The sequence below is a fragment of the Cucurbita pepo genome, chromosome 10 (genome assembly GCF_057944985.1).
Source record: "Cucurbita pepo subsp. pepo isolate OVF chromosome 10, ASM5794498v1, whole genome shotgun sequence".
In the NCBI taxonomy this organism is placed as follows: domain Eukaryota; kingdom Viridiplantae; phylum Streptophyta; class Magnoliopsida; order Cucurbitales; family Cucurbitaceae; genus Cucurbita; species Cucurbita pepo.
Genome location: NC_141807.1, coordinates 5,023,609 through 5,048,876, shown reverse-complemented (window position 1 = coordinate 5,048,876; position 25,268 = coordinate 5,023,609). Strand labels below are relative to the sequence as shown.

General features: G+C 38.0%; 4 protein-coding genes and 1 pseudogene across 5 annotated transcripts; 3 read left to right on the top strand and 2 right to left on the bottom strand.

Moving 5' to 3' along the window:
* The first annotated feature begins 1,814 nt into the window (after positions 1 to 1,814).
* LOC111803272 (BEL1-like homeodomain protein 9) lies at positions 1,815 to 5,779 on the top strand. The gene is made up of 4 exons (XM_023687601.2): positions 1,815 to 2,590; positions 3,605 to 3,951; positions 4,037 to 4,097; positions 5,133 to 5,779. The coding sequence occupies exons 1-4, from the start codon at positions 2,033 to 2,035 to the stop codon at positions 5,565 to 5,567; spliced, it is 1,401 nt and encodes a 466-aa protein (XP_023543369.1). The 5' UTR covers positions 1,815 to 2,032; the 3' UTR covers positions 5,568 to 5,779.
* Positions 5,780 to 6,545: 766 nt separating this feature from the next.
* Positions 6,546 to 9,335, top strand: LOC111803116 (Mitochondrial substrate carrier family protein). Its single transcript, XM_023687393.2, has 7 exons — positions 6,546 to 6,972; positions 7,285 to 7,461; positions 7,560 to 7,706; positions 8,324 to 8,425; positions 8,512 to 8,582; positions 8,694 to 8,761; positions 8,925 to 9,335. The coding sequence occupies exons 1-7, from the start codon at positions 6,730 to 6,732 to the stop codon at positions 9,164 to 9,166; spliced, it is 1,050 nt and encodes a 349-aa protein (XP_023543161.1). The 5' UTR covers positions 6,546 to 6,729; the 3' UTR covers positions 9,167 to 9,335.
* Positions 9,336 to 10,452: 1,117 nt separating this feature from the next.
* Positions 10,453 to 13,800, top strand: LOC111804421 (proteasome subunit alpha type-4). Of its 2 annotated transcripts, none has more exons than XM_023689222.2 (2): positions 10,453 to 10,608; positions 12,837 to 13,800. In XM_023689222.2, the coding sequence occupies exon 2, from the start codon at positions 12,848 to 12,850 to the stop codon at positions 13,598 to 13,600; it is 753 nt and encodes a 250-aa protein (XP_023544990.1). In that variant the 5' UTR covers positions 10,453 to 10,608; positions 12,837 to 12,847; the 3' UTR covers positions 13,601 to 13,800. The 2 variants fall into 2 exon arrangements, with proteins under 2 accessions (XP_023544990.1, XP_086983920.1); XM_087127794.1 differs by having other exon boundaries at positions 10,467 to 10,608; positions 12,792 to 13,800.
* Positions 13,801 to 15,865: 2,065 nt separating this feature from the next.
* LOC111804458 (protein MIZU-KUSSEI 1-like) lies at positions 15,866 to 18,273 on the bottom strand. Its single transcript, XM_023689264.2, has one exon. It carries the CDS (start codon positions 18,043 to 18,045, stop codon positions 17,266 to 17,268), a length of 780 nt encoding a protein of 259 aa, XP_023545032.1. The 5' UTR covers positions 18,046 to 18,273; the 3' UTR covers positions 15,866 to 17,265.
* Positions 18,274 to 18,670: 397 nt separating this feature from the next.
* Positions 18,671 to 22,028, bottom strand: LOC111803733 (protein NRT1/ PTR FAMILY 2.8-like; annotated as a pseudogene).
* Between the last annotated feature and the right edge of the window lie 3,240 nt (positions 22,029 to 25,268).

Genomic DNA, 25,268 nt, shown 5'->3' with positions numbered 1-25,268 from the left:
TTAAAAGGAAAAAAAGAAAAAAAGCCAAATATAAAAAAAGTACTTATGCCAAAAATGTTTATATTCTTTTAAAAGTTACCATCTTACTTTAAACTTTTTACCTAAAATATTTATTTACTTATTACACTTAAATTTCAACCCGAAAAAAGGTAAATTAAGAGTAACAGTGATTTAGAATAAGAATTAAAATTTGAAGATCGACACATAATTAGTGAGACCCACGAAATTGGGAGGAAAAAGAAACTAAACATGTTATCATTTCGACGTGCTATTTCAATATTCATCATCATAAAGCTACCAGTGATACGTAACAAGTTAGTAAGAAGCGGAAGAGGGTTACGTCAATTTCGAGCAAATTGGTAAGGTATTATTATATGTGAAAGAGAGAGAGATGAGGACGTCACCTGAGACACCGCCAGCTCCCTCAACAGTGCCACCCTTTGTTTGTTTTTTTGTTTTTTTTATTTTCCTTTTAGGGGAAGAATAAATTTGACAAAAAAATAAAAAATAAAAAATAAAAGGACTGACATTTTTGGAAAATTGTTGATATTTTGTCTAACTTGCTACCTCTCTGGGATGTCTTAAAAGCACTCAGTTCTGGATATTTTGACCATACAATCCCTTTCACTATCAACCAAATCTCCCCCGAATCATTCTTTTTTTTACGATATAGGATCTCACAATCTACTCTCTTTCACAACCATCGTCTTCATTGACACACCATCCAACATTGCGGTGGTGCAAGAATGACACAGACAAGATGGGGCCAAAAACATTTATTGTGATTCAATTTAGTACGTTTCCGAGCCCATTTCAATCATGGGTATCATCGTCAAATTTAAATCCTTTCGTTTATTTTTTTATTCAAAACATAAAAGAAAATATTAATGTTTCCATTTTAGCAAGTATATTCTCAGGCTTATTTAACTAAAATTATATATAATATAAAATAAAAAAAAAATGGTCAAAATGAGTTGATGGGTGAAGAGTGTGTGTGTGTTGAAAGGGGTAGTTTGTATCCAGGACTTTTGTACGATATATTTTGAAATTTTGTCATTTCTCCTTCGTTTTTTCTTTATTTTATTTATTCCCATCTTCCTAAATTTTATTATATTTACATCTACTCATTCATACTTTCCAAACTCAGATTCAACCTTCCAACTTTTTAACATTTTTTGTACTATCTTCAAGAAAAAAAAAGGAAAAAAAAAGAAAAAATCTTTCGAGGATCTTAATCGGGTTTGTCCTGTTATTAATACATTTTCACATAAACGTATAAACAATTCATTTCTTCTAAGTCACGTTTTAAGTAGCATTGAGTTTCATAATCGTTCCAAAAATTAAAAAGAATATCATTTATAATAATAAAAAAAAAAAAACATAAACACATAGTAAAATTATAGGACAAGAATTGGAAAAAACAAAACATCTCTAACTTCTGAAGACATAACACAGAACCATTGGAAAATGGATAATATGAAACAATAAATATAAAAAATAATAAAAAAATAAAAAAGAAAGGAGGGGTTTGAAGTGAATTAGATTCTCCTGGTACAGGAACCCAATGGATAAGTAAGTGATCCAAAAAAATCTCTGTTTTTATTCTACACCCACCACACATTTCACCCCGACAAAAACACATCATATCTGCTAGAAGTGAGCTTAGACAGTTACTTAACTCTAGCAGTGAGCTTAGACAGTTACTTAACTAGATTTAGCACGGGTTAAAAGGAGTGGAATTTGATTATTTTACCGGGAATAGCCGGTTGCCCACTTCTTGTCCAGAATTGTGAAACCCTATTAAGAGATGGAAGAGAGAGAAAAAGAGAAAAAGATGGGATTTTTATTTGAGTGGTAAGTTGTGAAAGAGTGTATGAAATTAAAATTTCTTTGTTAGAGAAACTGATAGAGAGAATCCCACGCCTCCAATCCTCAATCACTTCTGAATTTTGCAGCAACCCACCTTCTCTCTCTCCTCTCTCTACAATATTATATATCCAAAATTGTGTTGGGTTTGTTGTTTGAGTCGGCCATGGCGGAGGGTTTTGAACTCTACCATGTCCCACAGCAAAGCAGGCGAGACAAGCTGAGAGTAGGAGTTGGGAGTGGCGCTGCTAATAATCCCAATTTCCTTCCTTTATATCATCATCATGGTGGTGGTGGTGGTGGTGATGATGATGATGATGATCCCTCTTCTTTAATTTCCACCGATTTTGATTTTCATCAAAACCCCTCTTTTAATCTTCATAATCATAATCATTACCCTCCCACTCCCACGGCTGCTTACGCCACCGCCGCCCACCATCTCCCCCCGCTCCTCCCCGACCAACAACCACCCTTGTCCCTTGACCTCAACCTCCAACACCGCTACGCCTCTTCCCCTACCCCTCTTCTTACCTCCAAATTCTTGAAGCCAGCTCAGCAGCTACTCCACGACCTATTTCACTACGCCGACAAATTGCCGCCTGATTCCCCTCTTCTCGACAGCTTGGGCGGTGATATTCCCACCGCCGCTCTTCATCATGACCCCACCGACGATGGAATTGAAAGCCGGAGGAGAAAATCTAGGCTTATTACCATGCTCGACGAGGTACATATTTTAATTTCATAATCATACAAACATATTATTATTATTTTTTTCCCTTTAAATTAAATTAAATTAAATTTAATTTAATTGCTCTCTTGTTCTCCATTGCTTAATACTTTATATACATGCATTTTAATATAATTACTTCTTACCAAATGAAATGACTTTCACCGGTTGACGTGACGGATTTTGATTGGACTAACGTATTAAATTTATGTTAATACTATAGCCTAGCCTGCCATTTAATTTGTTAAATTAATTTATAAACAAAAATGTCAAATGGAATCCATGATTGACTCTTAACTACTATAAAGTTTGGATTTTTATTTTATTTTTTTTCCATAAAGAAAGATCTTAGTATAATTTGGATGTTGGGCATTGGTTAAACCGACATGGAATATGTTAATTTGTTTGGTTATTAAATTAATGGGGTTTTGAATTTGAAATAATCTCTCTTATTTTATGTGCATTAGATTCTTTTTTGTACTGAGGAGCTGAGGATCAAATGTGTGGTCTTTGATGTTTTAAACAACATATGTCTTTTTTTTTGATAAAGTTAATGAAAGGGAATATATGCACAAACATCCATTGTTTGTTTCTTATTTAACCTGTCTGATCCGCTACACAATCTCGGTTAAACCAAGGTTAAGAGGATAGATATGTTTGTTGTCTAAAGTCGTTTAAAAAGGGAATCTATTTTAAAGAAACTTTCAATGCTTTCATCATCGTGATATTCTGTTGTTTAAGTCGTTGAATAGATGTCTTAATCACTGAGCTGTATTCATAGCTTAGTTGCTAGATTCGTTTTTCTTTTTATGAAATTCTTGTATCAATAACTTTGTTGGCACTTCTTGGATATGTGTGCGGCCGTGTAGGAAGAGAGAAGTACCCGATTTCTAAATCGGACTAAAAATTTCAATTTCAATACTTTAATATGCAAAAGTTTCAAAATTTAGTGATTTGAAATTGTATCAAATCAGGCATGGATTGTAATTTTGTTGATTCTCTATTGCACAGGTTTATAGAAGATATAAGCTATACTATCAGCAGATGCAGGCAGTGGTGACAACATTCGAGTACGTTGGTGGGCTTGGCAATGCAGCTCCCTACGTGAACTTAGCCGTGAAAGCTATGTTTAAGCACTTCAGATTCTTAAAGAATGCTATTGCCGACCAGCTCCAATTGAACAAGCAGCATCAGCAGCCGCCGCCACCGCCGCCTTATAACCCGTATTGTCAAAGATCTATTCACAACAACAGTGGGGGATTCGTGGATCACCAGCCCGTTTGGCGCCCGCAGAGAGGCCTCCCAGAGAGTGCTGTCACCGTGCTACGAGCTTGGCTGTTTGAACATTTCCTCCATCCGTAAGAATTGTGTGGAAGAATATGAATGAAATGATTGAGCTTTATGTTAACCTATCAACTTAGCCTTCGGTTTTTTACCTTGCAGTTATCCTACGGATACCGACAAGCTCATGCTGGCTAACCAGACTGGTCTCTCAAGAAGCCAGGTGTGTTTCATCCATACATTGATTAATATAAAATAACGTAAAAAAATACACATAGGACAATATTTGCTTGCAGTAAGCTTGTGTTACAAATGGTATTATAGCTAGACATTGGACGCTGTTGGGGCCTCTAAGGGGTGGATTGTGAGATAAAATCTTGAGGAAAAGTCGAAAGGGAAAACACAAACAGAACAATATCTGCTAGTGGTGGGCTTGGATTCATGTAATATATATATTCATGTAATATAAAATAATGTGAATTGCGAGATCCACATTAGTTGAAGACGGGAATGAACCATTCTTTATAAAAGTGTGGAAACCTCTTTCTACTAAATGTGTTTTAAAACTTCGAGGGAAAGTCCAAAAAGGACCATATCTGCTCACGGTGGACTTGAGCTTTTACAAATGGTGTTAGAACCAGACACTGAGTGATGTGCCAACGATGATGTTGGGCCCCTCAAGGGAGTGATTGTGAGATCCAACATTGGTTAGAGAGGAGAACGAAACATTTCTTATAAGGGTGTGGAAACATTTGTTTAGTGGACGCGTTTTAAAGCCTTGAGGGGAAACTTGGAAGAAAAGCCTAAAGATGACAATATCTACTAGCGGTGGGCTTGTGCTCTTACAAATGTTATCAGGGTTAGACATCGGACAGTGTGCTAGTGAGGAAGTTGGACTCCCCAAGGTGGTGGATTGTGAGATCCCACATTTGTTGGAGAGACGAATTAAATATTCTTTGTAAATGCGTAGAAACCTCTTTCTAGTAAACTCAGTTTTTAAATCTTTACTAGCGGTGGGCTTGTGCGGTTACAAATGTTATCAGGGTTAGACACCGGACGGTGTGCTAGTGAGGACGTTGGACTCTCCAAGGGGGGTGGATTGTGAGATTCCACGTTAGTTGGAGAGAGGAACTAAACATTTCTGGTAAATGTGTGGAAACCTCTTCCTAGTAAACTTAGTTTTAAAATCTTTACAAGCGGTGGATTTGGAGTGTTACATCACTAGATTATATTAAATTGTGGTGGGAGTTTTGTTCAGGTATCAAACTGGTTCATCAATGCAAGAGTGAGGCTATGGAAGCCAATGGTGGAAGAAATCCACATGCTAGAAACAAGGGAAGCTCAGAAATCTCAGCACAGGGACGCCAATAATGGAACTCCCTTAAACAACAACAACAACAATGACGACCACCATCATCTTTCATCCACAAACCAATCATTGAATAACGCATCTTCTTCAAACCATGACCAACACCCACTCCACTTATCCAACTCCAATTTCTTTCCGACCCACCACCCTCACCCGCCTGCCGGAGCCACCACGATGGGCGCCGGCAACGTTTCCTTAACTCTGGGGCTCCACCAGAATCACGCCGGGATCACTCTCACAGAGCCGTTTCCGATCAATGCAGCTCAGCATTTTAACCTTGGGTTAGAAGCCAACGGTGAAGGGTTTGTAAATGAGTGGTTTTGATTGACATTTATATATATATATATATATGTCTGTCTGTGTGTGTGGTTTGTTGGGTAAAGATGTTCAATTTTGGACATCATGGGCAGCGAGGTTGTTAATTCAGACATTATACTCACAAATTTTGAGCTACCTGTAAGAATTTTATAATCTGACCTGAAATTGGAGTTCGCTAATTTGTTTCCTTATAACCATTGAATTACTATATATATATATATTAATGTTTGTATGGGAGAACAAAACATTTTTTACAAAAGTATGGAAATCTCTTCCTAGCAAACGATTTTTAAAACCGGAAGAATACGTAACGAGTCAATGCAGACAATATCTGCTAATGGTGGGGCTGAGCTGTTACAAATGATATCATAGTCAGTCACCGGACAGTGTGTTAGTGAAGATGTTGGGCTCACAAAGGGAGTGGATTGTGAGATCTGACATCAGTTGGAGAGGGGAACCAACCATTTTTCATAAGAGTGTGGAAACCTCCTCTTAATAGATCCATTTTTAAACTGCGATGGCAAAATTAATTTGAAGTAAATCGCCTCGTGACGCCAATATAATTGCAAAGAAAGAAGCATTTAAAAGAGCCAAGGGGTAAAAGCCATTTTTTTTAATTAAATTTCTTTTGCAAATAAGATATTCAAATATATCATATTATTATTATTATTATTATTATTATAAATACAAAGGATACAGCTAAGATTTAGGTGGCATTGCTATGATAATTCAAATTCTCATTCCTATGCTTTAAAGTTTCTCCTAAGAAATTTAAATAAAATTTCATATTATAATAAAGTCTTTTTTTTTTTATAAAAATTAAGTCAACAATTACATTTATTTTATTTAAATGAAATAATCGAATATTAATTAATTTATTTTTATATCACATATTTACTATTTAAAAAAAAAAATAAAAGGGGTGGTTGTGGAAGTCGGCTGGCTTGGCTTATTTGTCAAAACTAAAACCACTAATAAACCCATCAGGTCAATTTTCCATAGTCGACAAGTCCTGTTCTTCTAGGGTTTTTTTTCTCTCTCTCTCTCTCTCTCTCTCTTCCACGGTCACTTTTCTCCCAAATTCTTGATTTCTTTGTCTTTTAAGACGGATGTGAGATCAAGATCAGCCGTTCTTGTGTCACCTTCCAGGACGGTTTGAAAACGGCAAATGAATATGGAAGCTCGAGTTGGTGTAGTGGTCGAAGGAGGGCAGAAGGCTCTTAATTCTGCTCATGGCGCCGTCGTCGACGGCGGTGCCAGGAAATATTTGCAGCAACAAGGCCAGAACAAGCCGTCGTTGAACCAGCAACCGCAGATTGGCACGGTGCAGCAGCTTCTAGCCGGTGGTATTGCGGGTGCCTTTAGCAAGACGTGTACGGCGCCTCTTGCTCGCCTCACTATTCTCTTTCAGGTATGATTCTTCTTTGTCCGAGTTTTAAGTCGATTTCGGAAGGATTTGTTTATGTTTTTTCTGATTTGTTGGTCTCTTTTTTAATCATTACCTGGGAAAGAGGAAATTTGTGGGATTGGGATAATAATTTTCTTGCTCCTTGTTTATGGGTCGACCAGACCTCGATTAGGCAATAAATTCTTGTCAGGACCTAGACCTCGATTACGCCATTGTGTAAATGCTGGGTTTCACTTGATAGATTAGCGTGCTTTTGTTGCTCTGACCCTGAATTAATTTAGTTCTTAACTTCCTTGCTCGATCCAACTTTACCAGGTGCAAGGTATGCACTCTGATGTTGCAGCAATGAAGAAAACCAGCCTATGGCATGAAGCTTCACGTATCATCCATGAAGAGGGATTCCGTGCATTTTGGAAAGGCAATCTGGTCACTATAGCTCACCGTCTACCGTATTCTTCAGTCAATTTCTATGCTTATGAACAATACAAGAAGGTGAGCAATAGATTATTTGAGAAACTTTGTTGGTAATTGGTGGCCGAGAGCATTCGAATAGTTTTCCAATCGTCTCTTCTTTTCTCTCCTCTTTGCAGTTTCTTCAGTCAATGGTTAGGGAAAGATATCAGGGCAATGCCAGCGCGGATCTTCTTGTGCATTTTTTTGGCGGTGGTTTGGCTGGAATAACAGCTGCCTCTGTTACATATCCACTGGACCTTGTCAGGACCAGACTCGCTGCACAGGTAACTATTGTTATTGTTGATGCTGCTACTGGTGGTGGTAACTGTTATTTATTTCTTGTTTGGGACAAGAAGTAGAAATTTCAATGAAAGAGGAAACATACGCCCGGGGGTTGCAAAATGCTGCATTTGCCTAAACACCATCCAGTTTTTCTTTAGATCATTTCACTTGTAGTCAGTGAAAGGAAAGTAAAAAATTTTACACCAACCAACGGCCGGATTAAAAATATTTTCTAAAATGTATTGAAGGCGAGAGTTTTTGTCTTTGAAGGTTCTACTGCTCCTTTTAACCGAGGCCCCAAAGGTAGACTCTGACCAACAAAACCTATAATACTTTTCTCTTTTACGAAGGGAGTGGCCATGGCCAAGTTGTTTTGGGTGTGATTTGTTTTGTGGTTGGTTTATCATTTTTGTGAGGTTGCTTTTGCTTATACTTGGAGGCGACAATATTTCTTAACTTTTCAATTCCATATTGAAAAGTTTGGTTGTATCTTAAAAAAAAAAAAAAAAAAAGAAATCTTTAGCATGGCATGTTGTAGTTATAAACTTGTAGCATCCAATCCTTGTGTTACCTCTTTTTTCCTTGTTTGAGTAACCCTTTTCATATTTAAACTCCACAGAGAAATACCATTTATTACAGAGGCATCTCGCATGCATTCCATACCATTTGCAGAGAAGAAGGTTTCTTTGGCTTGTATAAAGGACTTGGAGCAACCTTGTTGGTATGCATTTTGATAGTTATACATATACCTCCATATTTGCTCCATTCATTTGACTCAACGGCCTTATAAAACTGCACGTGGGACAGGGTGTTGGACCAAGTATAGCCATCAGCTTTTCAGTTTACGAGAGCTTGAGATCATTTTGGCAATCTCGAAGGTAAGAACTTTGTGGTTAGGTTATATTTGGGTGTATTCTATTTAAAAGTTATTTACATTTTGGTTCTATACTTGTGGGTATTGGTATAATGATCATTTGATTTGACACCAGACCTCATGACTCCACTGTAATGGTCAGTCTTGCTTGTGGTAGTCTTTCAGGCATAGCATCATCAACAGGTACATTTGGTTTCTTTCAATCCTACTTACTCATTCTCATTTGATGATTTTGGTTTAGTGAATCAAACTGATAGAATTGTCTGTTTCTTCTGGTTCATCATATTCTCCTGCAATGATAGTTATTTTGGTGAACATATTTGTCTTTCTTCCTGCTTTATTTCAGCAACATTCCCTTTGGATCTTGTGAGACGGAGGATGCAATTGGAAGGTGCTGGCGGGCGAGCCCGTGTTTATAACACTGGCTTGTATGGAACATTTAAACACATAGTGAAGTCAGAAGGTCTTAAAGGTTTGTACCGAGGGATTCTGCCAGAGTACTACAAGGTTGTCCCAAGTGTAGGCATCGTCTTCATGACATACGAGACCCTGAAAACATTTCTATCACAAATTTCCTCCCGCTCATAGCTGCTCTCAAATGTGTGATCCTTCCATTTGAGCGCTTATTCGAGTCACTGTACTATTTCCAGCGAGTATTCATTAGATCTCGACCAAGATCTGATCTCTATTACGTGGTACCAAATCGAGATACGTAGAAATAGGTTACCGGTCAATACGACAACTTAAGAGTGTCCCATTCATTTTTTTTCTTTAGAAATTTTGTGGCAGTAAATTTTTTGGTCGTTACTGCCAGGAGAAGACTACTAGTATTTTGTTTTTTATCTTGTACAGGAAGAGTTTAACCCAAAGAGTTGCCAATTCCAAAAACACAATCCATCCTGGGTGGTCATGCCTTTGTATACCGTTGCCTATTAGAATGATTCCTTTCAATGTTAATATAATGAATTTTGTCTCAATAATTTCTAACTAAATCAAACTATATCAACTAAAAAAAAGATTAAATTAACTTAGTGTTGGAGAAACATATATCAAATTTATTTCTATATGCTATCTAATAACCCATTTTATCTAATTACTCGAATGAGTAAAGTAACATGTTGATTTATTGACGATGAGTCTTTAAGTATTACTAATTAGTAGGATTATTGGGAGTGAGTCCCACATTAGCTAATTTAGGAAACGATCATGGGTTTATAAGTGAGGAATACTATCTCCATTGGTATGAGTTCTTTTGGGAAAGCACTCCATTGGTATGAGTTCTTTTGGGAAAGCACAAAGCAAAGCCATGAGAGTTTATACTCAAAGTGGACAATATCATACCATTGTGGAGATTCGTGATTCATAACATGCTCTGAACTTAGCCATGCCGATAGAATCCTCAAATATCGAACAAAGAATTGTGAGCCTCGAAAGTTTAGTCAAAAGTGACTAAAGTTATTTTGTTCGAGGGCTCCAGAGAATGGAGTCGAGCCTCGATTAAGGGGAGGCTATTCGAGAGCTCCATAAGCCTCAGGGGAGGTTTATAGTGTACTTTGTTCGAAGGGAGGATTGTTGAAGATTATTGGGAGTGAGTCCCACATTGGCTAATTTTGGGAACGATCATGAGTTTATAAGTGAGGAATACTATCTCCTTGGTATGAGCCCTTTTAGAAAAGTCGAGAACAAAACCATGAAAGCTTATACTTAAAATTATGGACAATATGCCATTCTCCACATCTGTTCTTGCTAACAGTTACTTTGGGAATACAATCGTAATATCCATTTATTCATTGTTTCAATAGAAAAGAGAAAAATATAATATTGGTAGCGAAAATATTTAACAAAAATCTACTTATTTTGGAACGACAAGAATTTGGGTTAATCGACGACTTCGTTAGCAAGCGGAAACTTGGCTTGGAGAAAAAGGAAACTTAATTCTGTGAATCACCCGTTCCATTCTTGCTTTCCTTCAACCATCCCGACGGAACCAGCCGCCGCGCCTATCTTTTCTCTCTGATTCTCTCCCGAAGGTATGCATTTCTCATCTCTACATCTACCAACTGTTTTCCGATGGACTGTCTACTGAAAAATCTACTGATCTTCCATTTTGAATTGCGGAATCTGTATATGTAGTTTCGATTCTAAGCTCTCTTTGCACTTTTGGAATTGAAATTTCGGATCCAATTCAAACGCGGTGTAGTCCTACTGAATCTGTCGAAAGTTATTATTGTTGGTAATGGTGCATTAGGTCTGGCGTCTGTTCTTGTTTATCCTTTAATTTCATCATCCTTCGTTTCTTCTTGCGACTTTGTATGTTTGTTATGTTTTCTCCGAACAAACAATCTGTACACTTAGAGTGGGTGAGTTTGTTATGTAGTTTAGGTTCGAAGAAGAAACTACTAAACAATGTTTCTTATAAAATTTTCTCGGAACACCTAAACCTGTTGAAACAAGTAACCAAACACTTGCCGCAGATAAGCCAGGGACAACGAGAGAGAGAAAGTTAGCAGCATTGCATCTCATAGGGGATGGGGGAACAAACCGAAGTAATATACAAATTTTCTGGAAAAAAATTGTTTTTGAAAATATTGAATAAACTACCCGTATATTGGGGCTTGTTACAATTGCAGCAATAAATTTTCAATTCAAACAATTACACACTCTAAGTTGCTTGCTGAAGAAATTTGATTGGTTTCCATTATTTACTTAAGAATTCTCCAAAGAGAACATACAATCTATCAACTATGACCAATTAGAGACGGTCACAATCTCCACACTTGACTCACTTCCACAAGACAAGAACTAAAATTGCGGTGTTTACAAAGCCACCCATATGAGTAGAACAACATAACCAGCAGAGGAAGTTATAACTCCCTAACACACAAAATTCAAATATAATAACTACTAACAGTCCCGTAATAAACAACTACTCACCCTTGTTTCTTGAGACGGAATTGCCTTTTTCCCCTTCTAGCTCAAACATCCCAATTGGAGGTTTAACAAATTTATACCCTGTTAGTGTTTCTGTTTTAAGGTTTCACTTGTCAGCACAGCCTATAAATGTGCTTATGGTTCTCCATCTTTGTATAATTTCATGGTTTCATGCTTTGGAAAGAAGATGGGAGGTCAAACTGAGGAGGAAAAAATGTTGGCAAAGGGATGTCAAAATGTGTTAAATTGAGAGAGAGAGAATGTGGTGGAGGCATAGTAGAGAGAAGAGATTGTAAAGGAGAGATGAAGGTAGAGGTAAATAGAGATATATTGAAATAAAGAAGAAACTTTGTGTGTTAGAGATACGAAGATAAGAGGAAATATGTTCTTCCTCTCTGGTTGTAGCGCTTACTATCTTGATTTCTTCTCTCTGCCCTTATCTCCCTTCGAGACATTTTCGTTTTCCTACACCCCTCATTTTGGCCTCCTCATCTAATTCCATCTACTTGTTATTATATAAAATGCATGAAATCCTAATATTTTAGGAGGCTGGAGACTAATTTGAGCTCGTGTTTGCTGCTCACTCATCGATAGTTTTAAACAGAAACACAAGCAGTAAGGGTCCAAATTTTTCCAGACCATTTTCAGAATGGTTTCGTTTTTAGTTTTATGTTTTTGAGATTTGTGCTTGTTTTCTCCCAATTTTCTGACTACCGTTTTCATTTTTCTTAAAGAAACGTGTGAATTCGTAGTCAAATTTTCAACACAAAAACTACTCGGCTAAGTATAGTTTTATGGTAATTGACATGTACCATATCTATTGAGGTTAGAAGTTCAACTCCCCCTATCCCCTTTGTTATGTAATACTAAAAAATTTATCAAAAACAAAAACAAGTTCTTAAAAACTATATATATATATATTTTTTTTTTTTAATTTTCAAAACTTGGTTTGACTTTTGAAAACATTGATACAAATATTGGTACAAAGTGGATAACAAAACAAGGAAACTTATTTGTTGAAGTAGTGTTTATAAGATTAATTTTCACAAATAAAAAATCAAATGGTTATTCAATGGGGTCTCACTTACGCAACTTGTGTGGTGTAGTTGCTCAAATTAGTAATTTGAGGGTAGAAATGTAATGAGTCGTATCGAACTGGTGTGTTTTGTGAAGTTTTCCCAATGTTTTTGAAAATATGATGCGTCATCATATTCATGCCATGCCATGTCTGCCTCCCATCTCCTTATCCAAGCTAATTTGATTGGGATCATCATCCTTGCAGATTATCTATCCTTAATTCTCCATTCTATTTCTCTCTGTCCAACAGAATATCAGAAAATGTCTCGAAGATATGACAGCCGAACGACGATTTTCTCTCCTGAAGGCCGTCTTTATCAAGTTGAATATGCAATGGAGGCAATTGGAAATGCAGGTTCTGCAATTGGTATATTATCTAAAGATGGAGTGGTGTTGGTAGGTGAAAAGAAGGTGACATCCAAACTCCTGCAGACCTCAACTTCCACTGAGAAGATGTACAAAATTGATGATCATGTTGCATGTGCTGTGGCTGGAATTATGTCCGATGCCAACATATTGATCAATACTGCAAGGGTTCAAGCCCAACGATACACTTACGCTTACCAAGAGCCAATGCCTGTTGAGCAACTGGTTCAATCTCTCTGTGATACAAAACAAGGATACACCCAATTTGGTGGTCTACGCCCCTTCGGCGTTTCTTTTCTTTTTGCAGGATGGGATAAAAACTATGGCTTCCAACTATACATGAGTGACCCAAGTGGAAACTATGGTGGCTGGAAGGCTGCGGCAATTGGTGCCAACAACCAGGCAGCACAGTCGATGCTTAAACAGGATTACAAGGATGATATCACTAGGGAAGAGGCCATACAGCTTGCACTTAAGGTGCTTAGCAAAACCATGGATAGCACAAGTCTTACATCTGAAAAGCTTGAATTAGCTGAGGTTTTCCTCTCACCTGCTGGAAACGTCAAGTATCAAGTTTGCTCACCCGAGTCCGTAAGCAAGTTGTTGGTGAAGTCTGGTTTGACTCAACCAGCTGCTGAGGCTTCCTAAATGAAACACCTTATTTTAGACTCGATGCGTCCTATAGATGTCGAACAATTTCATCGTGCTTGGCCTGACATGTCTTATGATCTTCATATTACTTGAACTGATTATGGTCGTTGGATTGTTGGATTATCTTTACCAATGCTGTAAAACTATGAAGTGAGATATTTTATCGAGTTCTATCTAGTCCTTTTTTTCGAAAACAAGACTATATGTCTGATCTTATCTAGTGGTTGCTGTTAGCGTCCCTCCCCCATCTCTCCCAAGGCTCATACCTTCCACGGAAGAAGCCTCCATTGTTGTAGACGAATCTGAGAGGGGGAACCTGTTCCATCTTCGATAGAAGAAAGGACAACACTTTCCATCTGTTGGAATAAAGAAGTTATGCAAAACTATCTTCAATTAGATATATTCTGGAAACCTCTGTCATGAAGCATTTAGGTTGAATTGGATACTAATTTAGCAAGCTGGTTTAGAAGAGGATCTGATCCCCCGGTTCTAAGTGGCTTGTACCACAAACATCTCTTGATCTTCCTCTTAAACTCTACTTGTAGAGAGTTGTTATAGAATTGGTTCATGAATATGATTGATGATGTTGAGAATGGGACAGAGGCCCTGTGTTTTGGCATCTGAGCAATGATGGAAAGGCACAAACAACAGAGACGAGGAACAGGAAGCAAGCAGCAGATAACAAGGAGGAAACAAAATTGGTGCTCCTTTTTGGATGGGCATAAACATAGAATAATGAAAGGGCCTTTTAGAGTGTGTAAACAAAAGCTGAGGGTGACCATCTAATCTATACTTGGGATATAATCCCGTCAGCTATTCCTTTAATCAATTAATGATTTCCATATGGAAAAAAGGTAGAAGAATCCCAGATCATTACACATGTTCATTAAAGCCATCCTTTTGGGTTCAAATAAATTAATAAGCTTCTCTATCACTCCTTTTACTTTCCTAGAATAGCTACTCACTCACGCATCTTTGCTTTGCTTTAATATAAAGTATTTAGCATCAATACTAAATCAATTGATACAGGAAAAATATCTGTTAGCGGTGAGCTTGAACTGCTATAAATAGTATCAGAGTGAGGAAAAATATCTGTTAGCGGTGAGCTTGAACTGCTATAAATAGTATCAGAGTGTTGGAGTAGGGACTAATGACGATACATACATAATGGACAAAAGTGAACAATATCTACTAGCGACGATCGATACATAACGGGTCAAAGTGAACAAAACATTAGAGAAAGTATCCCGAGAGGCAAGAGATAGATAGATACCCTTTGAAAAAGCAGTCAAAGGAAGAAGAACAATGATTGTGCAAGAAAAGAATGGGCATTTAATCATTCACTCGGGCAGCAATAGAACAAAAAGAATCATCATTCATCATTCTGTTTCAGAGACAGCACCTTATCTATCATGGGTATCCACTTAATAATATATTAAATTAAGATTATTGGGGGAATCAATGGCCTTAAAACCCTTATATAAATTCTCATCATAATGCACAACAACAACACCACCTCATATCCTTTTCTCTTCTTCTTCTCAAAATCCTTTCATTTTCAATGATTGAGTTAGGATCTGGTAATCTGCATCCTGAGGTTTAGGGAGTTCAATATGTTACTTATCCTCTCATGATGTGCTTCGCTGGTCCTTGGGATGCAGATTATCTCTTCCTGATTGACAATATATTCGAATAGGTTCGCTTCGATCAAATCAAATATATATTTAATTTTTACTAACACTTTCAGTGTTTCGAAGTGTCTACTAGAGCTCGAAAGTATGATTCGGATGCTACTTGAATCAGCACAAGAAGATTATGAACAAGGTAAGAAAAAAAAAAACCCTTATGGGTTATTTGCTCATTAAATTGATTTATCTGTTAATATTGTTGTTTTATGTTTATTAATGGGTGTTAATTTCATTAGAGTTTTTCTTAGTTTAATGCTCTATTGTTTTATCCCCACGAGTAAAGCTTTTAGGGTTTGAGATTAATGTATTACTGTAAATTCATTTCATGACTTCAGCTGGTATATCTATGGTGCCTTCATGCTTATTTGAACCATTTTATGTGAAAGTTGTGTAACTAATTATGAGATCTCATATCGATCAGAAATGGAAACAAAACATTTCTTATAAGGTTGTGGAAACTTTTTCTTAGTAGAGAAATTTTAAAACCTTGGAGGGAAATCCGAAAGAGAGTCGAAAGAGTACAATATCCAGCTAGCAATGGGTTTGAACTCTTACCAATGGTATAAGAGTCGGTTGCTGAACCTTGTGCCAATGAGGACATGGGCAGGAAGTGGACTATGAGATCGAGTTCATGGGCAGTGGATGGATTGTGAGATCCCACGTCGGTTGGAGAGGGGAACATGGTCATCGAACGATGTGCCAACGTGGTACAAAATGCAAACTGGTTTTTGTTACTAAAAAAAATTATAAAAAATTAATTTCAAATGTATCTTTTAGTTTCTATTTATAAGATCAATTTTGACTACTACGACTTACTATCTATAAGAGAAAGTAATTTGAATTTGTATCGAATGGTTATTACCTAAAATAATCGATTTTCAAACGTTTATGGAATGATTATTAGGAGAATCATATCATATAAACATAGAAGTATGACTTGGAAGCCTTACAGTTCCAACCCAACAAAAATCTACCGAGTTTCCATGAACCACACTCGGACTTTGCTCATAAGCTATATAATACTTTTTATAACTTACAAACACGTGAGGGCTTATAACAAATCCGCATGGAGATCCCCATTAAGGATATCGAGCTCTCGTATGAGACCACTGAAATTACTCAAAAAGAGACAAAAATGATCCCAATTGTGTCTGGTTTCAATGACAGACTAGAGGAAAGAATGTCCTTATGGAGAGTGTTATGGAGCCCTTGAACAACTCCTTAAGTGAAGCTCAACTCCTTTTAGAGTCCTCTAACAAAGTACACCATTTTAAGATTTTATTAAAATGGCTAAATTAAGAGCATATCGGTGATACTATGTTAGGAACCAGTGTCCCTTCAAATGGTACAATATTATCCACGTTGAGCAAGAGGTCTGGTGACAATCATACTTATAAATCCATAAATTCATGATCATTTTCTAAATTAGTCAACGTGGAACTCTCTCCTAATAATTCTCTCGTCATCCCATAAATTACAAAAATTGGAGACAAAATCATTGAAGAAAGAAACCCACGTTCGTGGAAAGCAACATTATGAGTGTTTGCTTTGATCCATCATTTTAATATTCACTATATTCTTCCATATCTACTAATTACATCTTCATCCCCTTGTGTAATATAATAATAATCTATATAAACAAAGATATGGTGTCCATTCATTTTTATAATCATAGTTTTGCAGGAATCATATGCCATATTTAATATTCAATATTCAATCTTACCATATATTTATATATACATGGAGAGGTGGCTCTAGTTAACATCAAATTTTAAAAAGTAATGTTTATCCATTCATATGAACATGAACATGAAGAACAAGAACACGTATGGAATTTCCAGAGCAAGAAAACGCAGAGTTTTCATTTCTGAAAATCCTCCGAAGAAAAACAGAACCAAAAACTCTGTTGGGTCATAAAAACAGAGGAAAAAATGTACAGAAATGAAGTTCATAAATAAGGTAAAGGTACCATTTTTATTGATTACCCATATTTGGAGATCTGAGCAAGAAGATACTGAGTTCTTGTCCCGGGAACTCGGCCGGGTTAATAAGATGGAACGATTCCGAGTCAGCACTCCCCACCACGTGCTCATAATTAGCTCTCATGTACATTACCTCCTCTGTTTTCGATCCCGACCCGAACCCGAACCCGGATGGCATTACTCCGGCTCCCACTGTTGTGGATTGCATTGTCTTTAGCATGGACCGGATCGAGTCGCCGGCTTTTTTCCTCGCAGCGAACCCGAGTTTTCGCCCGTTGCAGGACATTGCCCAGATGGGGATCGAACGGAGCGGGCAGAGCCCGAGTTCGACCCGGTTGCACTCGAGGGCGATTCGGACGAGTCCGAATCGCATTTCGTTGACGAGTTGGTGAGTTAGAATCGGAAACTCGAGTAGGAGAAAGGGCTTGTTTCGGAGGCGGTCTTGTTGGACGCAGAACCACACGTGCCCACGCCGATGGCCAAAGATAGTTCCGATCACCATAGTTTTCGAAGGTCGTGGTGGAGCTACGATGGCGGCGGCGGCGGCCGCCGCGGCGAACTTCGGCGTGACGCTGTCGGGAGTAGTGGCGGGAGAATCTTGATCGTGGGTTGGACCGCCATTGGTGGTGGTGGACGCGGAGATTTCTAAGTCGTCACGAAGCGAGGTGCTCAGACGTTTCTTGGGGGCGGCGGAGGCGGCGGTGGCGGTTGTGGCGGTGGGCGGAAAGAAACAGGGGAGGAAAAACCGACGAAGGGCGTCGATCTTGGCCATGGTTTTATTTGGGGTTTGGATTTTTGGCTTAAAAAGGTGATTTTTGGGAGATTTTATATAAAGGCTGTGATCGGAGAGGCTTTTCCGGGAAAGAGGTGAAGAATTTAACGAACAAAAAAAAAAAAAAAAGAAACACTGAAATACAGTCTGTTCAAATATATATATATATATCTGACGCGGGAACTGAAGTAGCCGTTGGAATTAAATTTTAGTTGCCAGATAGCAATGCACACTTGTCAACTCATGAATGGTCCACGTCCTCATATTTAATACAGATTTATTAAATTTATATTTAATTAGTCTTCCCATTTTAAGTTTATTCCAGATTAAATTAAATTAAATTAAACTTATTTTTTAAATTACGCTCAAAACTTTCCAAAATTTTATTTTTTTCTCCTAAATTTTTTTTATTTATTTCAAAATTAATAATAAAAAAAAAAGAAAGGGAAGAAAAAGCCGAGAAAATTTCAATGGTTAGACATAGAATAGATTATATCTTAAGATAATATAGTGATTTACTAGTTTGTTACCAAACATATGATTGGTTTGTTACCAAATTTATGATTTAAAATGTAATGTTATCTCTAAATACAAATACATGAGGTCGTGACCCTAGGTTATCGTGTCATTCAACCTAACATCAATCACTCACTGTACATATACATATACACATCTATATATATATATATATACACGACCAGATTTTTGATCCATTAACGGACTTTCATGAGGCTTCTGCGGTGGATCAAACGTTGGGTTTGGGTAAGAAATGAGTGGCGAAGAAGCGGAAGTAGAAGAAATTGAATGCTGCAATGACACCCACCACGTAGAAGAAGTAATCGAGGCGGTTTTTGTTAAGATCATTACCTCCAAGCCATCCACTTTTTCCGCCCTCCACTCTGTTTATTTTGCTCACAATAGCCATAAGAACAGAGCTCATATAGCTACCTAACGACAAGCTCAAGAAAAATATAGCTCCGGCCACCGTCCTCAGGCTCTCTGGTAAGTGCGTAGTCAGAAGCTCCATCACAGCAATGGCCGCAAAAGCCTCCGTCAAACCCGACAGAGCAAACTCCGGTATCAGCATCCAAACGTGCAATGGCGAAACGAACGACTTATTTTCCACCGCCGAGTTACGGCGGACATTCTCGAGAATTCCGGCCACTACCATACATATAACCGACATCACAATCCCAATTTCGATCCGGGTTTTCATGGAGAAGCGTTTGTTTTTATGGGTTTTTTTCTTCATGAATTCCACGAATTTCTCGTAAATATAAATCCAAATGGACAGAGCAATCATGGGTGTGAGACTCATCCAAGCCGGTGGGATTTGGAAATGAGGTCCGATGAATCTGTTCATTTGAATGGCTTGTAGAATCCCAAATGAACCCATTTGTTGCATTGAAATAAAGCATGGAATTCCGGCTACCCAAATGGGGACAATCCCAACAACGCACTTGAATTGCTCCACTTGATGAACACTGCACAATTTCCACTCGTTCTTGGATTTCCCCTGTTCGTCCAATTCGGTGGAGGAATCAACCACCGTAGCCGCCTTGTCAAATACCAAAAACCTGTCCGTGTGAGACAGCTTAGAGGAATCCATTGGAGGGTCATGTAAGTGATCAATTTGAGTGAATTTTGGAACATTGCGCTTCCGACAAGTGGCGACCAGGACTTTCGCCATGTCGGCAAAGACGCTTCCTTGAGGGGTCTTGCAGATGTAAAAGCGGCGGCCCAAGAGAAAGATGAGGATGGAGAAGACGAAGCAGGCGGTGGGAATGGCGAAGCCGAGGGTCCAACTAATGCTGGTTTGGACATAGACGACAAGGGTTAGTGCTATGACGAGAGCGACAGAGAAGAGGAGATACCACCAGTTTAAGAAGCTTTCCAGCTTGGCTCTGCCTTTTTCAGTGTTGGTGTCGAATTGGTCAGCGCCGAAGGAGATGTTGCAGGGTCTTATGCCACCGGCTCCGATGACAAGTAGTCCGAGGCCGAGGTAGAGGAAGCCGAGTTGCCAAGGGTGAGGCTGTGGGCAGTTGGACTCGCCATGTCTGCAGGGTGGAGGTCTCATTTCAGGGAAGCCAGCGCCTAGTGTCAAAACTCCCATGCCCTATTATCAATTAATATCACCACATTCAGCCCATAATATTATAAGCCTTCTTGTTTTGTTTAGAGATTTGACAAGGGCGCAGTGGGACGGTCCGGCTCTCCGCGTGATTATATTCGTAATGTTCCGACTCGCCAGTTATTATAGATCTAATGTCATGACGAGGCAAAGGGGAGGGAGAACTGCGAAGCTTTGTAGACTCGCAAAATTGCTTCCCTTAGAATGCAAGCAAGGTCACTTGCTTACTCTCGGTTGGCGGCAAGAAAGGAGGCATTGGAAAGAAAGACTAGACCATACTAAAGTCAAGAGCCATTCAGTAGTCGCTTCTGGACAAGCTTCTATCAGGCCGACTGATGCCATTTGTAACCGTCCAAGTGACAGCAAGTAAATATTGTTGTTGTTTTTTTTTTTTTTTTTTTTTGCCTCTCCCTTTTAGCTTTCTCTCAAGGTTTTAAAACGCGTATCTTAGAAAGATGTTTCCACACCCTTAGAAGAAATGTTTCATTTCCCTCTACAACCGACGTAGGATTTCACAATCCACCCCCTAGAGGCCCAGCGTCCTCGCTGATACACCGTCCAGTGTCTGACTCTGATACCATTTGTAACAGTCCAAACCCATAGCTCGCTGATATTGTTCTTTTTTACCTTTTCATTTTGGGATTCCGTTTGAGGTTTTAAAACGTGTATTTTGTTCCCCTCTCCAACTGATATGAGATTTCACAAACCACTCTTTGTGGGCCAGCGTCTTCGCTAGCACACAGTCCAATGTCCGATTCTGATAGCATTTGTAACAGCTCAAGCCCACTGCTATTTGTTCTTTTTGGCTTTTCTTTCAATGTTTAAAAACACATTTGACCGGGAAGAGTTTCCACACTCTTACAAAAATTGTTTCGTTTCACTCCCAAATCGATCGTGGGATCTCACATTAACTTTAACCAACATTAAATCAACTTACCATACAATCACTAAATGATTTGAGTAACCATATCAAAAAAACCCATGAATTTTGAAAGGTGAATATGTATATTTGGTGAAGAGGGGTGGAAGAGAAGAAGAAAAGTACCAGGAGGGAGGCGAAGGAGCCAAAGAGGAGAGTATAAAACCTTCCCAAATAAGCATCAGCAAGAAAAGCCCCGGCGAGGGCAGCGAAATTGGTGGTGCCACTCCATATTTGAAACACATAAGCCGAATCAACGCTGTCCAAATTGTACATCGTGTGCAGATACAATACCAAATTGGCTATCAAGCTCATCGACGCCAGTTTCTCAAACGTCTCATTTCCTTCCACAAAGTCAAAAAAAAAGTTCATAACCCCAACAAAACAAAACAAAACAAACAAACTAACTGTAACCACTCAAATCCATTCCCTTTCGGACTTCCTCTCAAGACTTTAAAACGAGTCTGCTAGGAGAAGGTTTCCACACCCTTATAAATGGTGTTTTGTTCTCCTCCCCAACCAACGTGGGACATCACAATCCACCCTCCTCGAGGGCCCAGTGTTCTCGCTGACACTCTTTTCTTACTCCAATCGATGTGGAACCACCCCAAATCCACTCCTTTCAGGATCCAGTGTCTTTGCTGGCACACCACCTCGTGTCTACCCTTTTTGAAGAACAGCGAGAAAGCTGGCACATCGTCCGGTATCTGTTCTGATACCATTTGTAACAACCCAGATACACCGCTGGCCGATATTGTCTTCTATGGGCTTTCCCTTTCGGGTTTTCCTCAAGGCTTTAAAATGCCTATACTAGAGGAAGGTTTCCACGCATGGTGTTTTGATTAACTTACCAAGTATGAATCTGACGGCTCTCCATCCTCCAAGAGCTGCCTTTGGACGATTGAAGGAAGAATGAAGCCTCCCACTCTCCATAGCACTTTCTCTTTTTCTTTCTTTCTTCCTTGTGTGAAAGCTTTATAATGTTTGTGTTCTTCCCATTTCTAATTTTAGTGCCACTGCAGGTTGCTCAGTTGTAAACGACTCAAATTTCTATCTTCCAAATTCAACCAACACGTGCATTGCACTTCTAATAATACCAATCCAACACAACCTTGTTTAACCATACCTCAAAAAAAGAGGGTTGCCGGCGATGAAAGAACCTTGTTTGGCCACACTTTTAGAACATGTTCTATGAAGGAGTCGAGGCTAATACGATTTGAATCGAGTTCTAGGACCCATTACTTATGAATGTCGGTCGCCAAGGTGTTGAACTGATGATGTTTAAGAATCTAGGTTAAGTTTGTGTTATGCCCTTTTGTATGACTCGTGTCCACTAGATTATAATAGGATGTGGCTACCATGCGGAGACAACTAAGGGACTCGCAAACTCATTGATAAGATAAGGAATCAACTGTAAGGAGGTAAGATTTGGATTACCTTGTTGATCAAATATCTCAAGGCAAGAACACTTGATTGAGATTCGAATCACTCCACAAGCAAGATCGATCATGTCTAGCTTGAATGATTCTTGTTGATCAAATATCACAAACACTTGTTTGAGATTCGAATCACTCCACAAGCAAGATTGATCATATCGAGCTTGAATGATTCTATATTTTCCAAGTCTGTTACAGATTCAACATACATGGCTTTATATACCCTCAAAATTAAACTACTAAAGGCATTACTAAGAGTTGTAACATTCATACTTAATGGTCATAATGAGCCATTATGTAAATGTAACCTAAAAAATCTTAAAATACAACAACTCTAAATTGTAACCCACCCAAAATTTACAACAATCAAACTTCATTCTTCTTCAATGTGACATGAATTGAAACATCTTTTGATAATTTTGACAACCTTTTCTTCACATCTTCATTGAAGTATATTGTATGATTGATGTCTCTCGGTTCATATCACTCATTCTTAATCCTGAACTCGTCTCAAGGAACAAGATGTAGCTCATATGGTAGAGCATTCGCTTAGCATACGAGAGGCACAAGAATTGATACCTTGCATCTCCATTTCATTACATCTAGTTATTATGCTTTAATCATAGACCAAAAAAAATCATGAATGAATTATTACAAATTTTGGTCTACAAATTCAGGGGATGTAGCTCATATGGTAGAGCATTTACTTAGCATGCGAGAGGCACAGAGATCGATATCCTACATCTCAATTTTATTACATCTAGCCGTTACACTTTTGGACCTGATTAAATAGACCAAAGACTAGTAAAAAGAATCACGAATGAATTATTACAAATTTTGGTCGTAGTTGAGATGGTAGAGGGCTCCTTTTGTATTTTTATTTTGTTATATGTATGTCGGTCATTCAAATATTTTGTGTCAGCACATACTGATCCTTGATTCAAAATCTCGAAAAGTACTCGTCATGCAAAGTTTTTGAAAAAGTTCCTAATTTTTTTAAAACCATGTTTAATTCAATATTGATGTGCATATGATTTATGTAGCAAGTGGATGTAGTTGGTTACCACATGGACACATAGGTGGACTCAAATTTTTTTAATCCAACATGTGGTTTTGTAAGAAAAGGTCAAACCTTGAAGGAATGAATTTTCCAGAATGACAGATGTGAATCTTTCAAAATTGAATTCAATTTACGTGTAAAATGCGTTATCCAATCTCCCCAATCTCTCAAGCTGTGTGCCATATAAATCAAACCAAATCCATTGCAAACCTTCTTCAAGTTCGTGGGGGAAAAGAAAAAAAAAAATAAAAAAAATGGTTAATCCAGCGTTTATTATAATCCCAGTGGTTGTTTCCATTTGTGTTGTTTTCACGCTGTTGAGTTTACTTTGCCATGGGACAGAGGGTGGCAGTAACGGCGAAGGAGGTGCTCGTTTCGGCGGTGCTGCCCATGGTGGAGGATTGCATCATGGACATGCCGGCGTACACCATGGACATGGTGGGGTACACCTCGTAGGGGTCCATTTTGGAGGTGGAGGACACGGCGGCGGCGGCGGTGGCGGTGGTGGTGGCTGTTGACGTTAATTGTTTCTTTCAGAGGTGGGCGTATAATATGTATTATGATTAATTAGGTGTCAATCTTAATAGTTTTTAGAACTTCTTTGAAATAAATTTGTATGTAAATTAAATTGTTGTATGTTAAATTATAATAAGTTCTAAAAATTATAGTTTAGAGATTATAATATGAACTTATCAACGACTTCAAATTATATTTATTCTAAATTATATGGAGTTTGGATAACACGATCTAAAGCATGGTCATTAGGATGTTTGAATTGAGTTTTAGCGTTTGTTTTTTTTTTTTTTTTTTTTTTTTTATAATTAAAAAAAGAATTTAAGAAATTATATTGATTATGAATGACTTAGTGAATTAAATAGGTTAGCTTATTTTGGAAGTTGGTGATTTGAATTAGAATATAATTTTGAGAATTGAATGTAAATAGTTTATAAAACAAATGAGTTTACGTGTAAGATGCAACTCTTTGGAAATTTCAACTCCACAGATATATCCAACCCCTAATTCAATTATAAAAAAGTTGAAAATCCATATTGCAATGCAAGCTTCAAGTTCATAACAAAAATGGTTGATCGGACCACTGTTATAGTAATTGTGGCTTTCGTTTCCTTTGCTATTGTTGGCGTCTTCTTGCAGTTCCTCTGCAGGGGGGGTGATGGCGCCGAAGGTGGCACCGACGTTCAACTAGAACTAGGAGGTGGGGGTGGTGGGGGCTGTGGGGGTGGTGGGGGCGGTGGGGGCTGTGGCGGCGGAGGCGGTTGTGGCGATTGATGATAAAGGGTAGCAGCATTTATGTTTGGAATGGATATCTGGTGTATAAGTGAAGAAAATTAGTAAAGAATTTGTGTTTTATCATTGGTTGTGTTGAAATAAATTAGTGTTTTTGATTCTCTTGCAATTATAAGTTTTTCTCCAAATATCTTGAAAAAAAAAAAGTTTAATATGTGCATGCAATAAATTATGAAATATTTACAAAAAAGTTTTAGAGAAAATTCATTTAAGTTAATTTTTAGAGTTTTAAAAAAAGTATTATAAAGCTTTTTGGCTTATAATTTGACCAAAAAATTCAAATATTTATTTAAAAATGGTAAGAAAACAATTACAAATTTCTCATTTCCATGAAGTTGCAGCCATAATTTAAACAGTTGACTATATCATTGT